This window comes from Cebus imitator, unplaced genomic scaffold (assembly GCF_001604975.1).
Source record: "Cebus imitator isolate Cc_AM_T3 unplaced genomic scaffold, Cebus_imitator-1.0 Scaffold372, whole genome shotgun sequence".
Lineage (NCBI taxonomy): Eukaryota > Metazoa > Chordata > Mammalia > Primates > Cebidae > Cebus > Cebus imitator.
In genome coordinates, this window is record NW_016107687.1 from 1,582,045 (window position 1) to 1,606,072 (window position 24,028).

Below are 24,028 nucleotides of genomic sequence, written 5' to 3' on the forward strand. Positions count from 1 at the left end.
TCAGGAAGTTCTTGTGTTTTTCAGCTCCATCAATTGACTTATATTCCTCTCTAAGTTGTCTATTCTCATTAGCATTTCGTCAAATATTTTTTCAAGGTTCTTAGTTTCTTTGCATTGGGTTAGAACATGTTCTTTTAGCTCACAGAAGTTTCTTATTACCCACCTTCTGAAGCCTGATTCTGTCAATTCATCACACTTATTCTCCATCCAGCCTTGTTCCCTCCTGGTGAGGAATTGTGATCCCTTGTAGGAGGAGAGGCGTTCTGGTTTCGGGTGTTTTCATCCTTTTTGCGCTGGTTTCTTCCCATCTTTGTGGATTTATCTACCTGTCGTCTTTGTAGTTGTTAACTTTCAGATTGGGTCTCTGAGTGGACATCCAGTTTGTTGATGATGAAGTTATTTCTTTCTGTTTCTTAGTTTTCCTTCTACCAGTCATGCCCCCCTGCTGTAGGACTGCTGAGGTCCACTCCAGGCCCTGCTTGCCTTGGGATCACCTGCAGCGGCTGCAGAACCATAAGGGTTGCTGCCAGTTTCTTCTTCTGCTATCTTTGTCCCAGAAGGATACCCACCAGATGTCGGTCTGAGCTCTCCTTTATGAGGTGACTCTTTGGATATACAGGGGTCAGGGAGCTGCTTGGGGAGACAGTCTGTCCTTTATAGGAGCTCAAGTGCTGAGCTGTGAGTTCTGTTTTTCATTTAGAGCTGCTCAGCAGGTATATTTAAGTCTGCTGCAGCAGAACTCATAACCCCCTTTTTTTCCCAGGTGCTCTGTCCCGAGGAGTTAGGGCTTTATTTGTGCTGCTGGCTTTTTTCAGGGCTGCCCTGCCCAGCAAGGAGGCAGCCTAGTCACTGTCTGCCTGCAGAGGCTTTGCTGAGCTGCTGTGGGCTCTGCCCAGCTGCCGTGTCAACTTCCTTGCAGTCCTGTTTATAAGGGTGTAGTTAGAACAGCCTCGGCAATGGTGGCCCACCTCTGTAATGGCGGACTCTCTCTGTAATGGCGGATTGCTTCGGCAATGGCGGGCTGCCTCAGCAATGGCAAACTACCTCCATAGCAGTGGAATGCCTCGGTAATGGTGGACGCCCCTCCCCCACAGAGGACCATCAGCTGTGCTTGCTGTGAAACTCTCAACCCAGAGCATTCCCTATTGCTGTTTTTTTGTGGGGGTGGGACCAGCCGATCCTGATCACCTGGCTCCCTGCCTCAGAGCCTTTTTTTTTTTTAGTTGCACAGTCAACTCTCTCCCAGGTGTTCCAGTCGCCCATTTGAAAAGGCACCAGGATCTGTGTGATTTCCCATGGGGTGACCCACTGCTGAGATTCGTGGTGCTTTTTTGCCCAGGAATCTCCTGGCCTGGCTCCCTGTTTCAGTCCTCTTTTTAATCAGACGAATGGGTGACTCTGCTTTCCTGGAGCTCCAATCACCAGCTAAAACGGCACCCAGACCTGTGTATTTTGTACGGAGAACCGCCACCCCGGGGCGCTGGCAAAACAGCCGCACCGGCCAAACCAGCCCCACTGGTGACCCATGGGGCTCCCCTGCCTGGGAATCTCCTGGTCTGTGGGCAATAAAAATCCGTCTGGAAATGTGGTGGCCACTCACCCTCTGCACTTACACTGGGAGCTGCAATCCTGAGCTGCTCCTAATCGGCCTTCTTGGATCCCTCTCCCACAATGCATTTTTTAAAAATCACTTTTTCATTGTTTCTTGTAGGGTTAATAATATGCATCATTAACTTATCTAAGTCTGTGTATTGTCAGTGTTGTACCACTTCACATTCTGTACCTGACCCTTGTTTATTTCTGCTTTATATCTCTTCTCACTCGACACATCCCATTTCCCCTTTTCAATTAATAAATATAATTTGATATAATTTATTTTACCCCTATATTCTTTGTGCTTCTGTTTTATCTTTTATTGTTTGGTTTTAAGCATACAGTTTTTAAAAATAGTCTTTTAAGGAAATTATAAGAAGAATAAAGAACATACACTTTTATTTTAAGATGTATTGTTTCTGGTATTCTTTCCTTCGTAAAGATCCGAGTTTCCATCTGGTAGTAGTTCTCTTCATCCTGAAGAACCTCCTTTAAAATTTCTTTTAGTATATATCTGCTTGAAGAAAATGTGTTCTAAATGAATTCTGTAAGCTGTCATTTATCTGAAAATGCCTTTTACTCTTGATTTTGAAGCATGTTTTCACTGGATGTGCAATGCTGAGTTGACAATTTTGTCTTCCAACTCTTGGAAAATGTTCTGTCATCTTCAGGCCTCCACCGTTGACATGAGAAGTTAGTGTTTGTATTTTTGTTCATCTTTATGTAGCATTGTTTCCAGGCTTAAAGGTTTTCTTTTTATCTTTAGTTTTAAGCAGTTTTGACCATGATATGCTTAAGAGATTGTTATTTGTGTGTGTGTGTATTTATCTTTTTGGGGAGTTTGCTGAACATTTTGGATCTGGTAAATGGCATTTTTCATCAAACTTAATAAAATTTTTACTATTGTTTCTTCAGATATTTTCTTCTACCTCATTCTCACACTATTCTTCTATGGCTTCTGTCAGATACATGTTAGACTCTCTGATCTTGTCCTCCAGATCCCTGGTGCTGTGTTCTTTTTTCTTTAATCCTTTGTCTCATTGTTCTTCAAATTGGTAATTTCTAATGATCTGTCAAGTTTATGAACTCTTTCTTCTGCTGTCTCCAATCTGCTGTTAAGTTCATTTAGTGAGTTTTTCATTTTATTTATTGAAACTTTTTCTTAGAATTTTCTTTTTTTCCCTCCCATTTAGTTCCTTTTTAGTGTCGATTTCTCTGCTAAGAGTCTCATCTATTCATATACTCTCCTTTTTTATTTTTTAAAACACATCTTCCTGCTTAACCGATGGGGATACAATTGAAAAATTATAAAACATGTCTTAGGGATTCTTTTTTACTTATAATAGCTACTCTAAAGACTCATTAAATGCAATGCAATATCTGGACCACCTTAAGGTTGCTTTCTAATTAGTTTGTTTTCTTAGGGTTCATATTTTCTTGTTTTATTAGATGTCTAGTATTTTTTTATTACATGTTGGATAGTGTTGATGACACATTGTAGAGATGCTGAATTAAAAAAAAACTCTGTAAAATGTTGATTTTTCTCTCTCTGTCTCTCTTTGTAGACAGCTTAGTTACTGGCCAATCACCTTGTGTAGGCTTGTTTTTAAAGTTTTTAGGGCAGATCTGTGGAAAGCTCAAGGTGTTTCTTAGGCTCCTCTAACTTAGCAAGACTCATCCTTAAATATTTTTTCCCCTGTGGATTTTATTAGGGCTTGGTTTTAGGCTTTGTTAGTGTGGATCTAGAGTAGGCCTTTTTCTAGGGTGTCAGTTTTACTTCTACACTGAGGCTTTTCTAGTGTTTCAGGCTGATGTCTAGGGTGTTGTTCTCTTTGCTCTGGCTGGGTTGACCTGCCACTACTTCCCTACACTGCTTGACCTTACTATTTCTGTTCTGTCTTAACCTTATTGCAGCCATTTTCTTCTATGCCTCATGTCCTGAATTGGTTAAGAACTCTCAGAAAACCTTGTACAAATCTCTGTGACTCCCCTCTGCACATGGTCCCTTTCACCAGTGCTGCTCTACTTAGACTCTAACTTGCTGTACTAGAGTTGGGAAATTGTCCCCAGAGAACCAGAGTGATTGTGGGGTCCCCTGTTCCTTCACTCAGTGGTCACACTTGGTTAGCTAGTTTGCGCATACAGGTGTATCATTTTGTCCAATTTAATAGTTGTATATGAGAGGAATGATAATCTGGTGCCAATTACCCTGTCATATTGAAAGTGGAAGTCTCTCCCAGCATGTTCGTGGACTGAATCATTGCTCTCTGATCTTCTTGCCTCCCACCCTCATTCATCCATTTACTTTTCTCATCACAAGGGAGACAAAGTCAGGGTGAGGGAATGCAGAAGAGAGAAAGACCTTACTTGGATCTTGCTCCAGTGTCATGACCTTGGGCCTCTGAACTGGAAAATTAAAAGTGGCGTGAAAAAGCACAGTATACTAGGGGTAAATTAGTAATGCATGCAAGACTTTCTGTGTTTGTGTTTTATACCACGGCTTATACATTGAAGTGTTACACAAACAGATGTCAGGGAAAGGGATAGCTTAGATACATCTTCAAAACCTGGTTGCTGTTAATGACTGTCCTTCAGAGTCTGGTGAGATAAGATAGACCTAAACTTGTAACTTCTCATGAACACTGTAATTAACAGGAAGAGATTTTCTTTGAGCATAGGTTAGCAGGGTTTTGTCCATCTAGACCTACCCCGGAAAAAAAAGTCAATTCTTGTGTTTTTCTTTCTTTTTAAGCCTAAACTTAAAAAAAAAAAAAATTAGAATCTTTTTTTGGTAGAAGTGGATTCTAATTAGGGAAATAGTTACTTTATGTGATAATTAGTCATCACATTGGAAATTTATCTAGAAAGTATTATAAGTGCTGTCCCATACTTGGAGCTTATAGTTACATATAAATATGTCACAGGGGCCTCAGAAGAATGTCAGACTTTTTTTCCTTGTTATTATTGCCTAAAAAATACAGTATAACAACTGTTTATATAGCATTTACAATGGATTAGATATTATAAGTAGTCTAGAGATGATTTTAAGTACATAGGAGGATGTGCAAAGATTAGATGCAAATATTACAGCATTGTATAGAAGGAAAGTGAGCATTTCTGGATTTTGGTTTCATAGGGAGCCCTGTCATGAATCCCCCGCAGATACCTAGGGACAATTGTACGTCTTACTTCATTTTGTCAGAAAATGTGATGGCAGCTTAAAGCTTTGATTCTTTTGAAGTCTGTGAGAAGTTTGCTTCTTTAATTCAAGTTGCTGTTAATGTTATTTGTCATGGCTTCACTTTTTGTCCTGTATTCTAAATTGTACCCCTCAGTTGATGACTTGCTCTCTTGCCAGCCGCCTCTATGCACTGTACCCTTCGCTTCTCATGACATCCTCCCTATATGTTTAACCCTGCCTAACAATCTGCTTTCTTTACCTTTCATAAACATTTTTTTTAACTTTTATTGTAGTAAAATACACATAACACTTCTCTTCTTTTAGACTTGTGCTGGTAAGAACTGCTAAAGATGTTTTTAGAGATTTGTGGTATGACAAATTCCACTGGGCTTTCTGACCTTCTCAGTCATGCTTGTCTTGGGGTCACCACTCCCTGGCCCTCTCCCATGGTACCTGTCCTTTATTTTCTTCTCAAGCCCCTATGCCTTCCCAACAACTTGCCTTAGTTCTGTGCAGATGGCCTTGCTTGCACTTGTCGCAGAGAACATGAAAGCTCTCTGCTGTTCTGTGCTTGTGTACACACCTCTTCTCTGTCTTCTACTGCTGTTCTCCAGGCTTGGAGGAAGAGCACACCTAGCTCCCATCATATTGGGTTTCTTGTGCACTCTCCCCATCCCTCTGGATGCAGTGCCAGCATCTTCCCTCCCCTATTCCTCCACCTCCACATTTTGTCTTTCTTTACTTTTCCATTCCTGCAGAAATACATGCCTAAGTTGTTCCCATGTTAAACACAGGCAAAAAATAAAAGGATTCAAGTTTTCTCTATGCCATATTTCCTTTAATTTGTTCTTATGTTTTTTCCTTGATAACTATATACCTTGAATGTAAGTCTGCAGCCCTTGTTTTCTTTGTTAACATTCCATTTCTTCTTTGGAATCCTGGAATCAGGCTTCCACTCTCACTATTAAAATCACTGGTTCCCTAGTGGCCAAACGTAAGAGCCTCTCTAGGCCTCATTTTACTTGACTTTTCTAAAATATTATATGCTGGCCACTTTCATCTTTGTGAAATCCAGCTTTCAATGTCTGGGATGCCACTCTTCTGATTTTCCTACCTTTAGTGCATTTCATCTTCTACTTTGCTGCCCTTCTTCCTCTGCCCACCCGGCTCTTCAATGCTGATCCTCCCTGACTCGTCTCCCTTTCGATAGTCTCACTTATCTGCATAATTTTAACGACCACTTCTACACAGGTGATTCAGAAACCTAAATCTGCCACCCAGATCACTCTTTTGAGCTCTAAACCTACATAACACAATCATTTTAACAATGCTACAAAATAGTACTGTTTCCCACATTTATTGGTGAGGAAATTGAGGCTAAGAAAGGTAACCTGTTTGAGATCAGTCAGTGGAAACGCCAGGATTTTAACCTCTACCTAAAATCAGCCCTTTAACTCTATTAATCAAACATCTCCACCTGGTTATGTGACAGATACATCAAATATATCATATCCCACACTAAATGCCATGTCATAATCCTGCTCTCCTTCCTTGCCTAAAAAAAATAAAATTAGAGAATATGAAAGACTCTGTTCTCAATCTTAGTGAATGACATTCCTTCTTTTCAGTTATGCAAGCTGAAATGTAAGGGGGATTAACATAGACTTTTCTCTGTCTCCTACCCTGCAAGTCCATCTAGCCCAAAGGAGCATCAGTTCTTATGCATGTACCTTTTTGACATGACTTGTAATCATACCCTCCCCTTTATTCCCACTGCTACTGACATAGTTAAGAACTTTATCTTGACTGTTATTGCCATTATAGTGACAGTCTAACTCACTACTTCTCAAATTATCTGAGCTGAAGAACCAAGGTTTATTGTTTTTGTTTTTTTAATTTTTAATCTGTTGTAGAAATTTTGTAGCATATAAAAAAAGAAAAATGAAATAAACATAACAAAATAGCTCAATTTTAAACATTAAATTCGACAGACATAAAAATTACTCTGCCAAATTGTTATAAAAGTTTTTGGGTACTAATAGGCTTTGTATATCCTGTCCCAGATGGGTCACAACAGTTTTGCACATTGGCAGTGGTCCACAAACAACATTGAGGAGTGCTAGCTCACAGTATCTGATGAAAAGAAATGTCTTCAGCTCTCTTAGATTATAACCACATGGGCCTATGTTATTTAAAACTGAAACATTTCAGCTAGGAGGTTCTTTGCTTTGGCTTATACATAGCTTATATATGTGGATTTAGGAGGTTTTAGAAAATTCCCTGTTTCTTTAGGATCCCTTCTTTCAGTAGGAATAAATCCCATTGAACAAGGGGTAGTCATGTGTTATGTTACAATTTAATGCTAAAATCAAAGTGTACTGACTTAAGCATCAAATCAACATTTTCTTAAATAGGCTTAAAGTACCTTCAAGTATCTTCATGGAATATCTGTAATAAAAGTGATTTTCCCTGATTTGATATATTTAACTTGATATGATTGTGCATACCAAAAAAAGTGGACAATATAGCAAATGGTTGATATGATCTCCATTTCTGAAAGATTAAAATTCTACATAGGTATTAGTCTGACTGGGCGTGAAATAATAAAAGTAAGTTATTTGGATTTAGGCAGGCTTCTGACTAAAGCCTTGTCAGAAGATTTGAAATTAATGACATGCAGACAGGAGATGCCCTATGGTCAAACTGTAGAATATCTCTTGGCTTTAAATGGCATGGCTGAAGAATAAAAAAACACAGCAACAGAGTTCTAAGGGGAAAGAATTGAGAGATGGGAGTGCTCTAAATATTAAGCTGAGATTGTACCCAGAGTTAGTTTAGAAATATAGTAAATAAAACCATACTGTGCAGAACCCATTGTTGTCTGCAGTGGGCCTGACACACAACAAAACACATGGGGCAAATGCCTGAGAGCATAATCTTCCCATGTGTGGCAAAAAAGTCAGAAAAAACCTTTTTTAGACATTTTTAAATTAAATAAAAAGCTAGTCTACAGCACTGTGCCAGGCACTAAAAACTACCACAGAAACTTTCTAATCATTAAGTTTTAAAAGCAATTTGAAAAAATGGAATACAGCAGTATTTGCCCTGTTAATGAAGTACATGACCCCAAATACTATTAACTATCAAAACAAAGCACTTTTTTTTAAACAAGAAGTTGGGGCACTATAGGTAGTTTAGGAGATTATATTCCCAAAAGTAGGATGTTAGAACCCTTTTTCTTTCATAATAGATGGGTAGATGGCAGGTTGCTAAACTCACACCTAGAAAATGATTAAAAGGTTTTTTTTATTCAAAGAAAAATTTTAAAGTAACATAACTTGTACACAATTTCAGGTTGGAGAGGAGTCAGGAAAAGGCAGCCTTATTGTGATCCATATGCTCCCCGAAGCAGAAATGGGTGAGGTCAAATGAAAAGAAAGTTTATTTTTTAAAGGTAATAAAGACAAAGGAAAAACAAAAAGAAGATAACTTTTCTTAATTTATGTCATAGCAAGTTCAGCTGAGGTATGGAATACCAGGTATTCACCAGGTGGATGGGCATGGGAAAGGGAGATGGTGACACTACAGGCAGAGGAAACAGAAAAGAAAAAAAGACACATGGAGGATAGCGTGGAATAGCTGCCTGGCCTGTGCTCAAAAGAGCAAGTGGTTTGGGATGGCCAGAGCATACTCAGGAATGGTATGGTTAGTGCTGGCTGGGATCTGGCATGGATGCTGCTTATACCAGTGCCTCTCAAACTGAAGTGCACATGAAGCACCTGAGGATTTGTTAAAATTTATGTTCTAAGAGGAGACTTCAGAGGCTGCGTTTCTAACAAGCTGCAGTGTGATGCAAATACTGCGGGGTCATAGGCCACACTGAGCCGCAAAACTGAAATTTTTATCCTAATATTTATCAATAATTCATTTTATGGATAAAGAGTTGCCATCGTTGAATAGCACAAAATGCATAGCATTTATCTTAAGCTGGATATTCAGTAGTTTTGTATAAGCTTTGCCCTGCTGATGGTGAAGTAATACTCTTAGCAACAACTTCATTGCCAGGTACAAAATAAATAATTTAGGACTCTCATCTTTTATTGATTTAGTTTGGGTAGAGGGATGCCATATAATGATGAAAAGAGCATAAACTTTTGAATCAAATTTTAAACCTGGGCTTTAGTATCAGTTTTATGACTAAATAGCTGTGTGACTTTATGAAGATGAATTAATCCATTTCTCTTTTTCTATTTTCTCATGTCTGAAATATAATACTTGCCATTTTACAGGATTGTTGTAATGGTTAGAAATGATATGTATAAAGTGCCTTGTAGGGAAGATTAGTGTAGGTTTCAATTTGTTAACTTTTGACATCCCTTAAAAACTAAAATTGTATGAATTTAAAGAACACTGAATGGTCCGATCCTAGGAAGTACTGATACATGGGGGATTATCTACCCTTCTAGAGTCTTTTTTCTCAGTGATTTTGGTAAATTGGAAGGTGTGGTTTGTTGTAGTTTGTAAAAGCCCCCACTGAGATCCACAGACCCTCATGGTGTGCAGTATGGCTGTTTCCCAAGGAAATATGCTATACTTCTGAGAGCCATGGAAGCCTGAAAAACAGATTGAATTATAATTCTATCTAACTTGTATTGTCTTTTGGTCATTTTGAAAATTATTTCTTGCTTATGGAAGTTTCCTATGTAATTTGCTGCTTCCCATTTGCTGTGGGACAGAAACATTCCTCTTTCAGGGGAAAACAATAACCCATCCTGTTGCTTAGCCACACTCAATCTTAGAAATGGGCATATCAGTTTGTGGTGCTCCCTAGGGAGAAAGACTCAGGGACAAGACCCACAAATACCTTGGAAGCAGGTTTGAGGGCTGCTGGACAGAAATTCTGGGATCCCAGTGCCCAGACCCTGGACTGTAAGTGGGCACATCCCTTTGATCCTATGACTCCTTGCCTTGTGGGCACAGATGTAATCAGAGGAATGCCAAAGCAGGGCTATCTTGAGCCCAGGGCAGTGTTCCAGGTTGTAGGACAGGAGTATATTAAGAAAATTAGTGTATTATCTCAGCTATCCTTTTAAAAATGTACTAGCCTGTTTATTTAACTTTCTTGTATTATAACTGTGGTATACTTTTATTTTTTAGTTTTTAATGGATGACTCAATAATGGCATAAACATCTTATTTAATCAGTAGCTCTGAGATGGAAATAAGTCTTAATGACTTAGAGAAATTATTAGCTTAAATGTGGTCTAGTTAGAAGACATGTTATTAATATTATGAGCTTTTATTTTTCTAACTCCGTGCCTTGTTCTTATGTTTTGGTTTTTTAGATCGGCTTCAGCTCCCCAGGAATATGATTGAAAACAGCATGTTTGAGGAAGAACCAGATGTGGTAGATTTAGCCAAAGAGCCTTGTTTACATCCTCTAGAGCCTGATGAGGTGGAATATGAGCCCCGGGGTTCCCGACTGCTGGTGCGGGGTCTTGGTGAGCATGAGATGGACGAGGATGAAGAGGACTATGAGTCATCAGCAAAGCTGCTGGGCATGTCCTTCATGAATAGAAGCTCAGGCCTTCGGAACAGTGCAACTGGTTACAGGCAGAGCCCAGATGGGGCTTGTTCAGTACCCTCTGCAAGGACCATGGTGGTCTGTGCTTTTGTTGTTGTGGTTGCTGTTTCTGTAATCATGGTGATTTACTTACTGCCCAGATGTACCTTTACCAAAGAAGGCTGCCATAAAAAAAACCAATCAATTGAACTAATTCAGCCACTTGCAGCAAATGGGAAATTGTTTCCATGGACACAGATGAGGCTTCCCACTAACATTGTGCCACTACGCTATGAACTCAACCTACACCCGAACCTAACCTCGATGACATTCAGGGCTTCTGTGACAATTTCAGTTCAGGCTCTTCAGGACACATGGAATATCATTCTTCATAGCACAGTTCGTATTTCAAGAGTGACCTTTATGTCGGCAGTTTCAAGCCAAGAAAAACAAGTTGAGATCCTGGAACATCCACGTCATGAACAGATCGCCATTGTTGCCCCTGAAGCCCTTCTAGCAGGGCACAATTATACGTTGAAGATGGAGTATTCGTCAAATATATCCAGTTCTTACAGAGGATTTTATGGCTTCTCCTACACAGATGAAAGTAATGAGAAAAAGTATGTAGCCCTCTTCAATGATTCTGGTTTTATGCTCTGATAACTTCTGTAATATGGATCTCTTTGCCCATGCCAGAGACACAAATTGTGATTTTTTTTTTATTTGGGAAGTTATATACAAAATAGTAGAATGGTGATTTTGAAGAATATACTATCTCTCTTAGTCAAAGCCTTGAGCATATATCATGGTGGGGTGGAGATGGGGTGTGCTGGTGGAAAGGGATGGATAAAGATTATATACAAAAAACTTATCTTGAGCTTTTCATATTTTTAAGATGAATCTAGTTTTCTGTCACCTCATGAAGTTTGTTGGGAAGCAGAGTAAAGAGGAGTGTGAATTATTCTGTAAGACATATTTTCCTAATGTGCAGAACTTTTAGGAGGTATTTAGTGAAATGGAGAAAAAGGGCCTGAAGAAATGTGAAGTGTGGTATGCTTACATATATCATTTTTAATACCCTTAATTTTTACTGCTTTATTATTTTTTAATACCTGTCTATTTTGGATTTCTGGTGGAAATTTTTTTAAGGTCTAGGAAAGACTTAATTAGGTTCAGAAAAAAAAAGGTGAGACCAAATATAAAATTATTCAGCTCCCTATTTGGACTATATATTTAGTACTTTAGCATTCATAGCCTGTAGTTTGAATTTCTGGGAAGATGGAGTTCACAGTGTGCAGGTTATTCTTAAGTAGCAGTAATATCAGTTGCCTTGTGCACAAAGTCCTCACTACGTCTGCTTTATGCAATTGGAGTGTTCTCTCGTATTACTCTAAAACAGTACGTGAATTACTGATGCTGACCATTTGGCTAATGTATGTTAACATATTAAGAGAAATATAAATGAGTATTCTACATCTATCTTAAGGAAACTTTTTGATCCTTCCTAAATGGAGAAAGAGACAAAGCAAGATCCATAATTCTATTCAGATACATTTTATTTTATTTTCCCTTCATGTAATAATTTTAAAATAAAAGGCATACTGGCTCTGCATATCAATTCTTGCGTGAGAGCTGGCATTGAACACAAATTTATAATTGCAATAGAAACTTGAAAGTTCTTGGCTTTAGTTCTCCTTCTGTAATGCCTGTTATCCCCAGGAAATGTAAGATATACATAAAAACAGTGTTCTGAGTATGCAAACAGACCTTTAGGGCAAACACCCTAGCCATCTCTTGCCATCAGATTACTAACCCTGGAATCCTCGTACCTGTTATCTATTTAATGGGAGGAATAAATGTAGCAGAGTAAGGTGATTTTTGGTATGGCCACTTGTTCCTCTTGCCATGGGCTGCATTGAGTTGCGGAAATGTCAGAAAAAATGGAATTTGTTTCTTTAAAATTAAGAAATAGAGTATTATAAAAAGTATTTTACAACTTGTTAAAATAAATTAGTTTGTGAAACTCTGCTATTCAAAACAAAATATAAGTTTTAGGAAAATGAATGCTCCACCTGATAGTATATCTTGATTCCAGGTAAACATTTAGATTATTTATACCTTTCAGGATATCTGAAAACTAATTCAAAGCAAGAAGCTTTTATACACTTTTCTTCTCTGATGTATGATTAGAATACATATTTATACGGTTAAAGTAATTAAGGAATATATTTCTTGTTGATTGGAAAACCATTGTATGTAAATGTCGAACACCTTGCGTAGACACTGTTGTAAGGGAACTTTACCTTTACCTGTGTGATCTAAGAGATAGAGACAGTCAGTAACCTTGGAGTTAAATCTAGAAGTTGTTGATGATAGGCTAGTAAATTCAGGATAGGGATGTGGTTCAGCAGTTCCTCATTTCTAACAGGCTTTAATTCAAGACCTTTTTTGACCTGGCCCTTGTTTTTTCTTTCTCACAGTTTTCACCTCTATGTTGAACTTTCTAATCATAGTAATAGCCAGTATTCACCGGGAACTGAAGGGCTGGAAGCTGTTCCAAGCCTCTTATATGTTTAGTCTTTTATTCTATCTAACTCACTAAGAAATATATGTTAACGTTATATTCATTTTACAGCTAAGGAAGCCGAGGCATGTAAAGTAATTCATTCAGCATCTCATGGCAAGCGGATAGCAGAGGGAGAACTCAAACCCAAGGTCATTGTAACTACAGAAGCCACATTCTTCACCACATTCTTCACTATGGTGCACTCCCTCTCTAGTTCATACCTCCTTTCCTTTGTAGATTGTTATCTCCAGTGCTTAAAATTCTCTTGCCCCAGTTAATTCGTAATTTTCTTGAACACTACTTGAGAAAGTGCTGAAACTATAACTAGTATTTCTGAAAGGAAATATACTCTCCAGTGAAAGAATAATCTTCAAGTTATTCAGCATAGATAGAACAGACTATAAGTATTATCAAGCAGCAGGCTTCTCAAAGGGATTTTTATGTGAGATAGTTATGATTGGATCTCTTTTAACAACAGTTTAAGGTTTTATTTACCTCAGCATGTTGTGATCTAGTTTTTATCTGAAAGTGGTGACTCTTTCTTGTGTGAATAGTAGGGATATAATCAAACTTTATTTTCTGGTCCCTTCTCCTCCAAAATCTTCTGTTAACTAGATAAGAATGTTGGGGGAGGTGGTGAAGAAATGAAATGTTAGAAACATAGTATGTGTAAATTGTTTCATGTATTTTGATTGCTACCTTTCTTGCAGTTTACCCAATAGCAACATTTACTTGGGCACACATCCTTACCAGAAAAAAAGTACACGAATTTTAAGTGTGGAATAAGTAGGGCTATCTTGCATTTGTAATAAACATCTATTTAGGACCATATGGTATACAAGTAGTTTTTATTATAAATAGTTTTATTTGATTCTAACAAAAACCCTGGTGTTCGGCAGTGGATTCTATCTCAGTCCTAATTTAACTAATATGAACATTGAGATGTGTGAGATGAAGGTTACTGATTTGCCCAAAGTCATGTGGTTAATAAATTACAGAGTCTGGGCCTTCTGACTCCAAATCTCATACTCTTTATTTTCTTCTTATCGTCTAGTAGTGGAAATTGAGCCCTAAATAAGAGAGGCTACCACCTCCAAAGTGGTGGTTGTATATATGCTATATTGATTTGTACCTGAACTGTGCATACCAAGGCCATATTTGCCCTGATTATAGCCACGTTGTGATGATCTCCCAAGTTCAGATCTGGTTTATTTTTTTAGTTAACTAAAAATCTGCATTTCTCCTTGTTTCTTTTTATGCTTTTCCACCAACCTGTAATTGAGGAATTTTCTTTTTTTTTCTTGAGACAGAATCTTGCTCTGTCACCCAGGTTGGAGTGCAGTGGTACGATCTCAGTTCACTGCAGCCTCTGCCTCCCAGGTTCAAGCAATTCTCCTGCCTCTGCCTCCAGAGTAGCTGGGATTACAGGCATGTGCCACCATGCCTGGATAATTTATATTTTTAGTAGAGATGGGGTTTCACCATGTTGGCCAGGCTAGTCCTAAACTCCTGACCTCAAGTGATCTGCCCCCCTCGGCCTCCCAAAGTCCTGGGATTACAGGCCTGAGCCACCTGGCCAGCAGCCTGTAATTGAGGACTTTTCTGTGTGTCCTATTCTCAGCAATTGCTGCTGTGCTTAAGAAAGAGGAGGAAATTTTTTTTAATCTCTGAGGAAAGTAAAGGAAACCAGAATACGGTAGTACACGTAATTTTTCAGTCTTCATGAAAATGCAAGCTGTGAATTTGAGGTTTAGTGTCGTGAAGCCAGAGTCGGTACAGATAACTTGCAGCAATTAATGACCACCCGTCTTAATGATCTTCCATCAGAAACCTTTTTACGACCTCAGTGGCCAGCTACAGCCTACCTTTGTGGCTGCATCTCCATCCACACTGGACAGCCACCCCCAGTTTCTGAACGCGCACCACTCTCTTGCCTTGCGTTCCTGGACCAAACTGAGGGTCAGGCTGCTATTTTTTGCAGCCCAATAATAAGATGCAGATGAACTGGGAAGGAAGAGAGTTTTTATTTCTGTAACCAGTTACAGGGAGAAGGCCTGGAAATTATTGCCAGACTAACTCAAAATTACAAAGTTTTCCAGAGCTTATATACCTTCTAAGCTATATGTCTATGTGTAAGTGTGCATTTATCTAAAGACATAAGTGATTACCTTCTTTTAATCTATAAAATCTTAGTCTTGAAGACCTTCCTCTGGAACCTCAGTGAATTTACTTAATCTAAATGGGCTCTGGTGCTAGGGTGATTACACTTAATCTTGTCTCTTGCTAAATCACGGAGGTTTGGGGGAGTTCCTTCAGACCTCCAGTAAACTTGTTTGCGGAGGCCTTAGGGAGTTTCTTCAGACCCCCAATAAAACTTGTTTAATCCTAAATGATTCCTGTTAAGAATTCCTTTATTATTTTGTCATGCTTTAAGGCCCAGGAAAGGCCCAGGCAAAACTTTTGGTGGGATTTTGTTACATTCCAGCCTTTGTATAAGGGCAGTGGGTTTTAATAGTTAGCTTAACTACTCAGCCAGTACTGAAACAGTTGTTATGGAGGCCTGCGTTAGTGAGACCTAGCTTGCCACACTTGTTTACCCACTCTTTCCAGAGTATACTTTCTTCCCTTCTTCACCTTTTTAAATACTCATCTTGTTAGGTCCTATTCAGATTTTGTACAAGTTTCACTACAGTGTCTTCAACATCTAGTCAGAATTCGTTTCCTTCCCTTTGTTCCCACTGCTTTATTTGCATTGTTAGAACATGATTTATAGCATGACGTAAGTTTCTGTTTGTTGTATAAACTTCTGCCTTTCCCAGTTTATTGCAGATCCTTTAATGACTGGGATTGTAACATATTTATCTTAGAATACTTGGCAGGGTGCCTTATAGAGTAGGTGCTCAGTAACTATTGGATTGAATTTGTGTTTGTTTTAGGTACTTTGCAGCAACTCAGTTTGAACCCCTGGCAGCAAGATCTGCTTTTCCTTGTTTTGATGAACCAGGATTTAAAGCCACTTTTATCATCAGGATCATAAGGGATGAGCAATACACTGCTTTATCAAATATGCCTAAGGTACTGTTCTGTTCCTTGAATGTAAAATCTTTGAATGGGTCTTTTTCTTTAAGAACACTTGAATTCTTCTTTGCCAGACTACAGCTGAGAATGATTAAAATCATATGCATTAGTATTCTTCCTTAAAATACTTAAATAAAAATTAGAATATCTTGGTATCAGTTGGGAAGTCACCTTGAGGAGGACTTGAGGAAAGAGAAAGACCTGCTGGACATGGAATGTGTGGATAGGAAATGTGAGTGTGCACTGTGTATTAAGTTGTGCAAATATTAATATTTTGAATTAGTACAAGATTAGAGTAACATTTTCTGAGACAGAATGAATTTGCTATTCTAAACAGTGTTATTTGAAAGTGTTGAATCGTAAGTGTTCTTGGGGGTTTTTTTTGTTTGTTTGTTTTGTCTTAGACACCTGAGGGGCTGTGGCTAGGGGAGAGGAGCAGCAGCCATTCGCAGCAGGCTGTGGAGCCAATCCCATAGGCAGCAGAGAGCATGTCTGTAACAAGACAGCACTGTACCAGCTCTACTCTCCACACTGAGCCATACTCTTCATCTTTCTCTAAAGAGATGGATGCCTGCTTTAATTCATGGTTGGAAAATTCCATAAGGTTGCTTGCATTCCCTCATTTTGTGTCTGCTGCCCACTTCTCTAATGACTTACCACTGACTTTGTTCCCACTAAGCTTTCTTAGGGATCCTCAACATGGCACTCCATAAACCATTTCAGATCATTTGAAGAGATATCACAGCTAGAGCTCCTTTTTCTGTGGCTGTATTTGTAGCAGTAGAGTGGAGCAATCCCAGGTCGTAAGGAAGGATTTTGGCTTTGGAGGTGTTTCAGCAGGAGAAGCAGAAGCACTGTGACTATCTTTAACTTAACATTTATTTAGTCATCTTTGGGACTAAAAACTCCTTGAGGATTTTCACTGTGCTCCATATGTCCTCATGATGAAGGATGGCACAGCAGATTGAGACTAAGAGCCATGCTCTTTGCAGAAACTCATACTGAGAGGTTGTAATATGCTAGCATCTTTATTACTTATTCCTGTTTGAATTTTCAGTTTCTCTGTTTGTCATTATCATTTATTCCTGTAGTTACAGAACTGTCATCTTTTCCCCTTTGCTTGTAGAAGTCATCAGTCCCTCTGGAAGATGGACTTGTTAAGGATGAGTTTTTTGAGAGTGTGAAGATGAGCACTTACCTGGTTGCTTTCATTGTGGGAGAGATGAAGAACCTGAGTCAGGACGTAAATGGAACTCTGGTATGTTGATGTGGCAATTGTCTGAAAGCCTGTGTCACAAGAGGTTCAGAGGAACTCTCGCTTTAATGATTCCCAGTGGCTGCTGTCTGAAGGAAACAAGCTTTTAGATCACACTCTGATATGTTATATCAGAAATGCAACTTTTTTGCTTAGCTTATTTCTGTTACTAATTTAATACCAGAAAGTCAATAGTTTTCAAATTTTTAAAAATTTTACTTTTAAAGAGTACTTTGGTAAGGCTCTATATGTGTACTAAAGCTTTTAGAACTGAGTGATAGCCACTAGCCTTAGAGAAATATTTAGATTTAAATTAATTAAATACAATTTAAAATTCACTTCCTCAGTCTCACTAACCATATTTCAAGTGTTCAGTAGTGTTCATGTGACTAGTGGCTACATATTTGATAGTTCTAGGTTGTAAAAATTAGATGAACCTCCCCTTTTTATCAAAGCAAATCCTTATTGAGATTCCTCATCCTAGAGTAATGAGTAAGATTATTTAAGGGTCTGATTTAATCTGTATTTTGTCATAATTGATTATTTGTTCTAATTAGGCTCTCCTGTTTTTCTTTGTCATTAGTACCTGTTTGTAAATGATTATTTGATTGGATTTTATCACAGTGGATATTTTTCACAGTAGAAACCTAATAAAGCTAATGTTTTCAAATACAACATAGAAGGAGAAAAGGCATTCTATTATATTTATTAAACTAAAAACAATTTTTCTTTATGATAGAAATATGATGGAATGTCTTAGTTTCTGTTTTCATGTTTTTTAGCTCTATCAGGGAATATCCTGCTAGTTTTAGGTTCTCTTTCTAGACTAAAGAGCTTTATATTAATCACAGGATACTTGGATCTTATCAGTTTGCTACTTCAAAAGGGTATATGTTTCCTGTCAGAAAAGACTATGATGTCTACCCCATACCTCTCAGAAATAAGGACAGAGATAAGGATTCTCTTGCTATTTATCAGCAATAACCATGTATGCCTTTAATGATGCTACTCAAAAAGTCAACTAAGTGTTTAATGGCAAGTGTAGACTACAGTTATAAGTGCTAATTAACAGTTTCACACACCTTTGCATTGAAAGAGTTTATGTCAAGTCTGAACCAAACATTTTTCAAAATCCTTTCAAAAGGATATTATGACTGGCTTAAATTTGAAATAATTCAATTAATTCCACTTTAGGTGTTGCATCACATATTTATATTTAGCCTTTGTAGCCTCAATAAAGCCTAAGAAGCACAATCTAAAACAGCCAGGTTTGGGGCTGCTTCAAGACTCAGCTGAATACTACCTTCTCCATGAAGTGTTTCTTTCTTTCTCCAGCTGGAATTAATCATTCCCCCTCTGATCTTTCATAGCACTTTACCTCTTTTTTGTAGTTCTTATCATACTCATTGATATAAAACCCCCAGCACTTTTTATGTATCCCAAAATGTATGCAGTCTTGGTTTTGTTTCCCCCTTCTTGTGTTTCTTCCTCTTCACTCTCTCTCTTCCTCCTTCCCTCTTTCTCTCATTTGCTGTGTTTGCTTCGCAATACCTGTAGGATTACATTCAGATTCATCATTTGATACTCAAGGCCATTCTTATAAATTCAGCTGTATTTCTTTCTTGTTTAAAATTTACTATTCTTTTTAAAATTTTTTCCCAACCATCTGCACACTGATCTTTCTTTTTTCTTTCTTGGAGACAGAGTCTTGCACTGTTGCCAGGCTGGAGTGCAATGGTGCAATCTCAGCTCACTGCAGCCTCCACCTCCCAGGTTCAAGTGATTCTCCTGCCTCACCCTCCTGCGTAACTGGGATTATAGGAGCCCACCACCATACATGGCTAATACTTTGTATTTTTAGTAGAGACAGGGCTTCTTTTTTTTTTTTTTGAGACGGAGTTTCACTCATGTTACCCAGGTTGGAGTGCAATGGTGCGATCTCGGCTCACCGCAACCTCCGCCTCCTGGGTTCAGGCAATTCTCCTGCCTCAGCCTCGTGAGTAGCTGGGATTACAGGCATGCACCACCATGCCCAGCTAATTTTTTGTATTTTTTTTTAGTAGAGACAGGGTTTCACTATGTTGGCCAGGTTGGCCTCGAAATCCTGACCTAATGATCCACCCGCCTCGGGCTCCCAAAATGCTGGAATCTTTTTTAAAAATTTTTTAGTGACAAGGTCTCGTTCTGTCACCCAGGCTGGAGTGTGATGTGCAATCATAGCTCACCGGTAACCTCAAAGCCCTGGGCTCAAGTGATCCTCTCCCAAGTGGCTGGGACTACAGGCATCTGCCACCATACCTGGCTAGGTTTTTTTTGGTTTGTTTTTTGGGTTTTTAAAAAATTTTTTTGCAGAGACATCTTGCTATGTTGCCCAGGCCAACTTGAACTCCTGGGCTCAAGCAGTCCTCCTGCCTCAGCCTCCCAAAGTGCTGATAATACAGGTTTAAACCACACACCTGCAAATTCAGCTATATTTTTTATTGCCTCATTGTGAATTCTTTCATCTAGGCAAGCTGAATTATTCATTGCCCACATACCTCATTCTCATGTATGTGTGTGCATGTGCATGCTTGTGTGTATGTGTGTGGAAAGAGGAAGAGATTGAGAGAGAAGTTTTGGGTGACTTTTTTATTTTTTGCTTTTTATTTACCTGTATTAGGAAACAGCATGGTTAAACATAGACTCTGGAGTCTAATTGGGTTGAAATGCCTCCTAGGTAGCTTACTAGCTATGGGGCCTTAGGTAGACCACTCTCATCCTTTCTCTGTTTGTGTGTGTATGTGTGTGTGTACACACACACATACAGACACACATATACACACAGACAGAGAAAGGATGAGAGCGGTACACACACACAAACAGAGAAAGGATGAGAGCGGTACACACACACACACATGTACACACACAAACAGAGAAAGGATGAGAGCGATCTATCTAAGGGCCCATGTGTGTATGTGTGTGTATGTGTGTGTATGTGTGTATGTGTATATACACACACATACACACACATATGCATGTTTATATAAAGAGTACATCTTTTTTTATATGTAAATATATTATAAAATCCTTGCACGTCAGTAAATATAATCTACATTATTTTTAATATTCAGAAGTAAATATTTTGAAAATATTAGCATTATACAAATAAATAATAGTTTTATTAACTTCTTCCCTTTTTAGGAAACGGGGAGGAATATAACATGCATGGAGTTATACTTTGTGCTGACAGCTGTTCTAGCACTCATTTATAAATATTTTTTCATTTATAAATCAAATAAGGGAAGATGTTAGCACCGCATTGCTGATGAGGAAGCAGTGTGTCAAAGGACTTAAGTAATTGAGCTAAGATTACATAATCAGTAAGTGATAGTCAAAATTGTTTTGTCCACCACAATATGCTGCTGCTTATACTAAATGACATGTAAGTTAACATCTGTTATTTACATTAGGTATGGTGACCAGAAACTTAAAACTTGGAGCCTGACAAAGGATTTTTGTTATGCTAACATCTCTGGGATGGCTTCTATTTTGTAATATTTGATGGGTAGGTTGATTTAACAGGATTCAGAAATAAGGCAATAGAGCTTTACTAAAGTCATTATTACTAACCAACTAAAAATTTCAAGGTAGACTGTGGATTATTATACGTGTCCTGTTCATTGTTAAATACTGCATTGTTGTCAAAAGCCTAAAAAAAAAAAGGAACATGTATTTCATCATTTCTGTTAATTCTTCATTCCATAAATTTCCCCCTGCTTTCAGAAATGGCAGAATTATCTAGACAACTCTAGGCCAGTTGTGAAAGACATTGCCTGCTTTTGTTTGTCACTGCCTGCTTTTGTTTTTACTCTAGATAGGCGTAACATGTAGAATCAGAATCTAGCCATGGTTAGTCAGATGTGGACACCACATCTGACACTGAGCATTGAAGTAGAACCTTCACCAGTATCATCCATGTGAAGTTATAATTTTAATTTATTCATGTTTAGTCTGAAACAAGACTTCATGACTTTGTTCCAGATTTCCACTAAAAACGTTTCTACCTCAACTATCTTCCACCAGCCTGGAACATTGTACACAATTTATATCATTCTCCTAAAGCCATCTAATCAGTTATTCTGGGTAGACTTAACTGTTTTTATAGGGGAGAGGGTATTTCTGCTTTTCTGTGTGTCCAGTTATCTGTTGAGGAAGACTGGTGTTTTTTCAGAAAGTTTAGTATTGAAGCTTCTGATATTTTCTGCCTTTATAAATCTTGCAGGTCATATTATTGTCCTTTTTGAGAGTATGAAGTTTTGTTCTATTTTTCCTTTTTTTAATTAGGTTTTATTTTTATTAAATCATGAAACAAATCAGTTAAACTTAACAAATCTGTTATCACTCAATGTTACTTCACTTGAGTTACTTCACTTAGAATAATGGACTCCAGTTCCATCCAGGTTGCTGCAATTGCCATTATTTCGTTCATTTCTATGGTTGAGTCCTATTCTATGGGGTGTGTGTGTATGTGTATCACAATTTCTTTATCCACGCATTGATTGATGGGCATTTGGGCTGGTACCATTTTGCAATTGCGAATTGTGTTGCTATAAATGTGTGTGATGTATCTTTTCTGTATAATAACTTCTTTTCCTTTGAGTAAATACCCAGTAGTGGGATTGAGTAATCCAGTGATGGTTCTACTTTTAGTTCTTGAAGGAATGAATCTGCACAATGTTTTTCATAGTGATTGTAATAGTTTACAATCCCACCAGCATCTTAAAGGTGTTCCTTTTTCACCACATCTATGCTACCATCTGTTATTTTTTGATTTTTTTATTGTGGCCATTCTTACAGGAGTAAGGTGGTATGCATTGTGGTTTTGATTTGCATTTCTCTGATCATTAGCGATGTTCAGCATTTTTAAATATATTTGTTGTCTATTTGTATATCTTCTTTGGAGAATTGTCTATTCATGTCCTTAGCCCACTTTTTGATGGGGTGTTTTTTTTTTCTTGCTGATTTGTTTGAGTTCCTTGTAGATTCTAGATATTAGCCTTTGCCGAATGTATATAGATTGTGAAGATTTTCTCCCACTTTGTGGGTTGTCCGTTTACTCTGCTGATTGTTGAATAGGGTGTCCTTTCCCCACTTTATGTTTTTGTTTGCTTTGAGAAATTGTTGACAGTTTTTACATCACTTAATGGGAAACTAAAATTGGAGTTAGACTTCACCAATGTGCTTTTTCCAAATCATGAATTGTTCAACAAGTTTTCATTTCCCACCTGTTGAGATCTTCATTTTGATGTTTTTGTTTTCTGCTGTGTCTAATTTACATCCCACTTTCCCAGGTGAGTATAGAGGGCTTTTTAAAATCAGTTGGAAAATAAAAGTATTGTTTTGTAAAACCCATTGCTTTGAACATGGCCGTTTAACACTTGCCTTTTTATACTTACTGAATAAGATGTTTATAGTTTGTCACATCATATATATTTTATTCATTAGCCAAAAAAAAAAAAAAGAGTGAGCAAGAATTGCAATTTAAATAGTAAGTATGATTCCATCTGCTTTCTCTCTTAGCATGGTACCCTGGAGTGAATGGGCAGTGGGAGACATGAATCTGTTGTTCCTCTAGTTGGTTTTAGTTACTGTGTTCAACTCGTTATCACAAGTGTTTCTCTGTATAATATGTATATTTTTATAACCTGATCCTTAAAAACACACCAACAACTGAAAAAAACATAAGCTATCCCAAGCACTGGAAGAAAAACTGGCTGTGCCATACTTACTGGAAGAGAATATGTTGGTCTCTAATTGTTTTTTTCCAGGATAATTTCAACAAATGTACAATTTATGCCTTACATGTTAACTTTAGAATTAACTTCATCATAAGATGTGACTCCTCAGTGTTGAGTGCCTGCTAGATGCCAGGTGCAGTGATAGGTCCTGAAATGTGAACATTTAGTTTTGTCCTTTCAATAACTCTCAATTTTTATACCTCATAAGTAAGGAAGGGCAACTACAGGTAATGGGAGAAGAGTGTCATATAATTAAACAGGCAAATACTTATACATTGCCATAAGATGACCTAAAGTAGTTATTTTGAATGTTGCTAGCTTAAAAGAAAGTGTTGGGGGGGCGGGATAAGTAAGTTTTTTCAACATTTTATATGTATGGAAGGGACTTGCTAAACTCTGTGGGGGCTAAAGTAACTATAAACAAGTGTTTCTATCCAGAAAGATCTCATACGATTCTATAGCATTTTCAGATATGCTAGTCTAGACAGTGCTACTTGAATATCATGCCATTTTAATTGTACCTGTCCTTACAGCATACATAATGTTTCCCTTTAGGTTTCTATATATACTGTACCAGAAAAGGTTGGTCAAGCTCACCATGCCTTGGAAACAGCTGTGAAGCTTCTTGAGTTTTATCAAAACTACTTTGAAATTCAGTACCCACTTAAGAAATTGGGTAAGAATCAAATAGTGTCTCTGATTTTTGTTATAATTAGAACATAGATTTATTTTGCGAATATTTTTTAGAAGGAAGTTCTGCCCAAGTTGTTTGCAGATACAACCCAAAAACATTACTAATGCTTTAAAATTGTATTTGTTAAGATTATTTAGATTTCGTGAATATATTCAAACTTGGAACTTCGAACACTTAAGTTTGTAGGGCTGTAAAAAAGTTTATAGAGCTGCGTAAGTAGGAACTTGCTTAGGACTTAGTCTGCAATTTGACTAATTCTAACTTCCAAGAAATACCTGATTCAAATACTAAAAACTGAGTAATGGGAGCTCAGGAAAGCAAG

At 37.9% G+C, this 24,028-nt stretch overlaps 1 protein-coding gene across 2 annotated transcripts in view; it reads left to right on the forward strand.

Moving 5' to 3' along the window:
- LOC108288407 (leucyl and cystinyl aminopeptidase) overlaps positions 1–24,028 on the forward strand; it is a 107,682-nt gene that overhangs the window by 39,883 nt on the left and 43,771 nt on the right. For both annotated transcript variants that reach the window (XM_017507324.2, XM_017507323.2), the window contains exons 2-5: positions 10,119–10,956; positions 15,839–15,977; positions 17,107–17,238; positions 23,568–23,688. In XM_017507324.2, coding sequence (XP_017362813.1) covers positions 10,142–10,956; positions 15,839–15,977; positions 17,107–17,238; positions 23,568–23,688 — 1,207 coding nt within the window. In that variant the 5' untranslated portion in view covers positions 10,119–10,141. The remainder of the gene's footprint in view (positions 1–10,118; positions 10,957–15,838; positions 15,978–17,106; positions 17,239–23,567; positions 23,689–24,028) is intronic.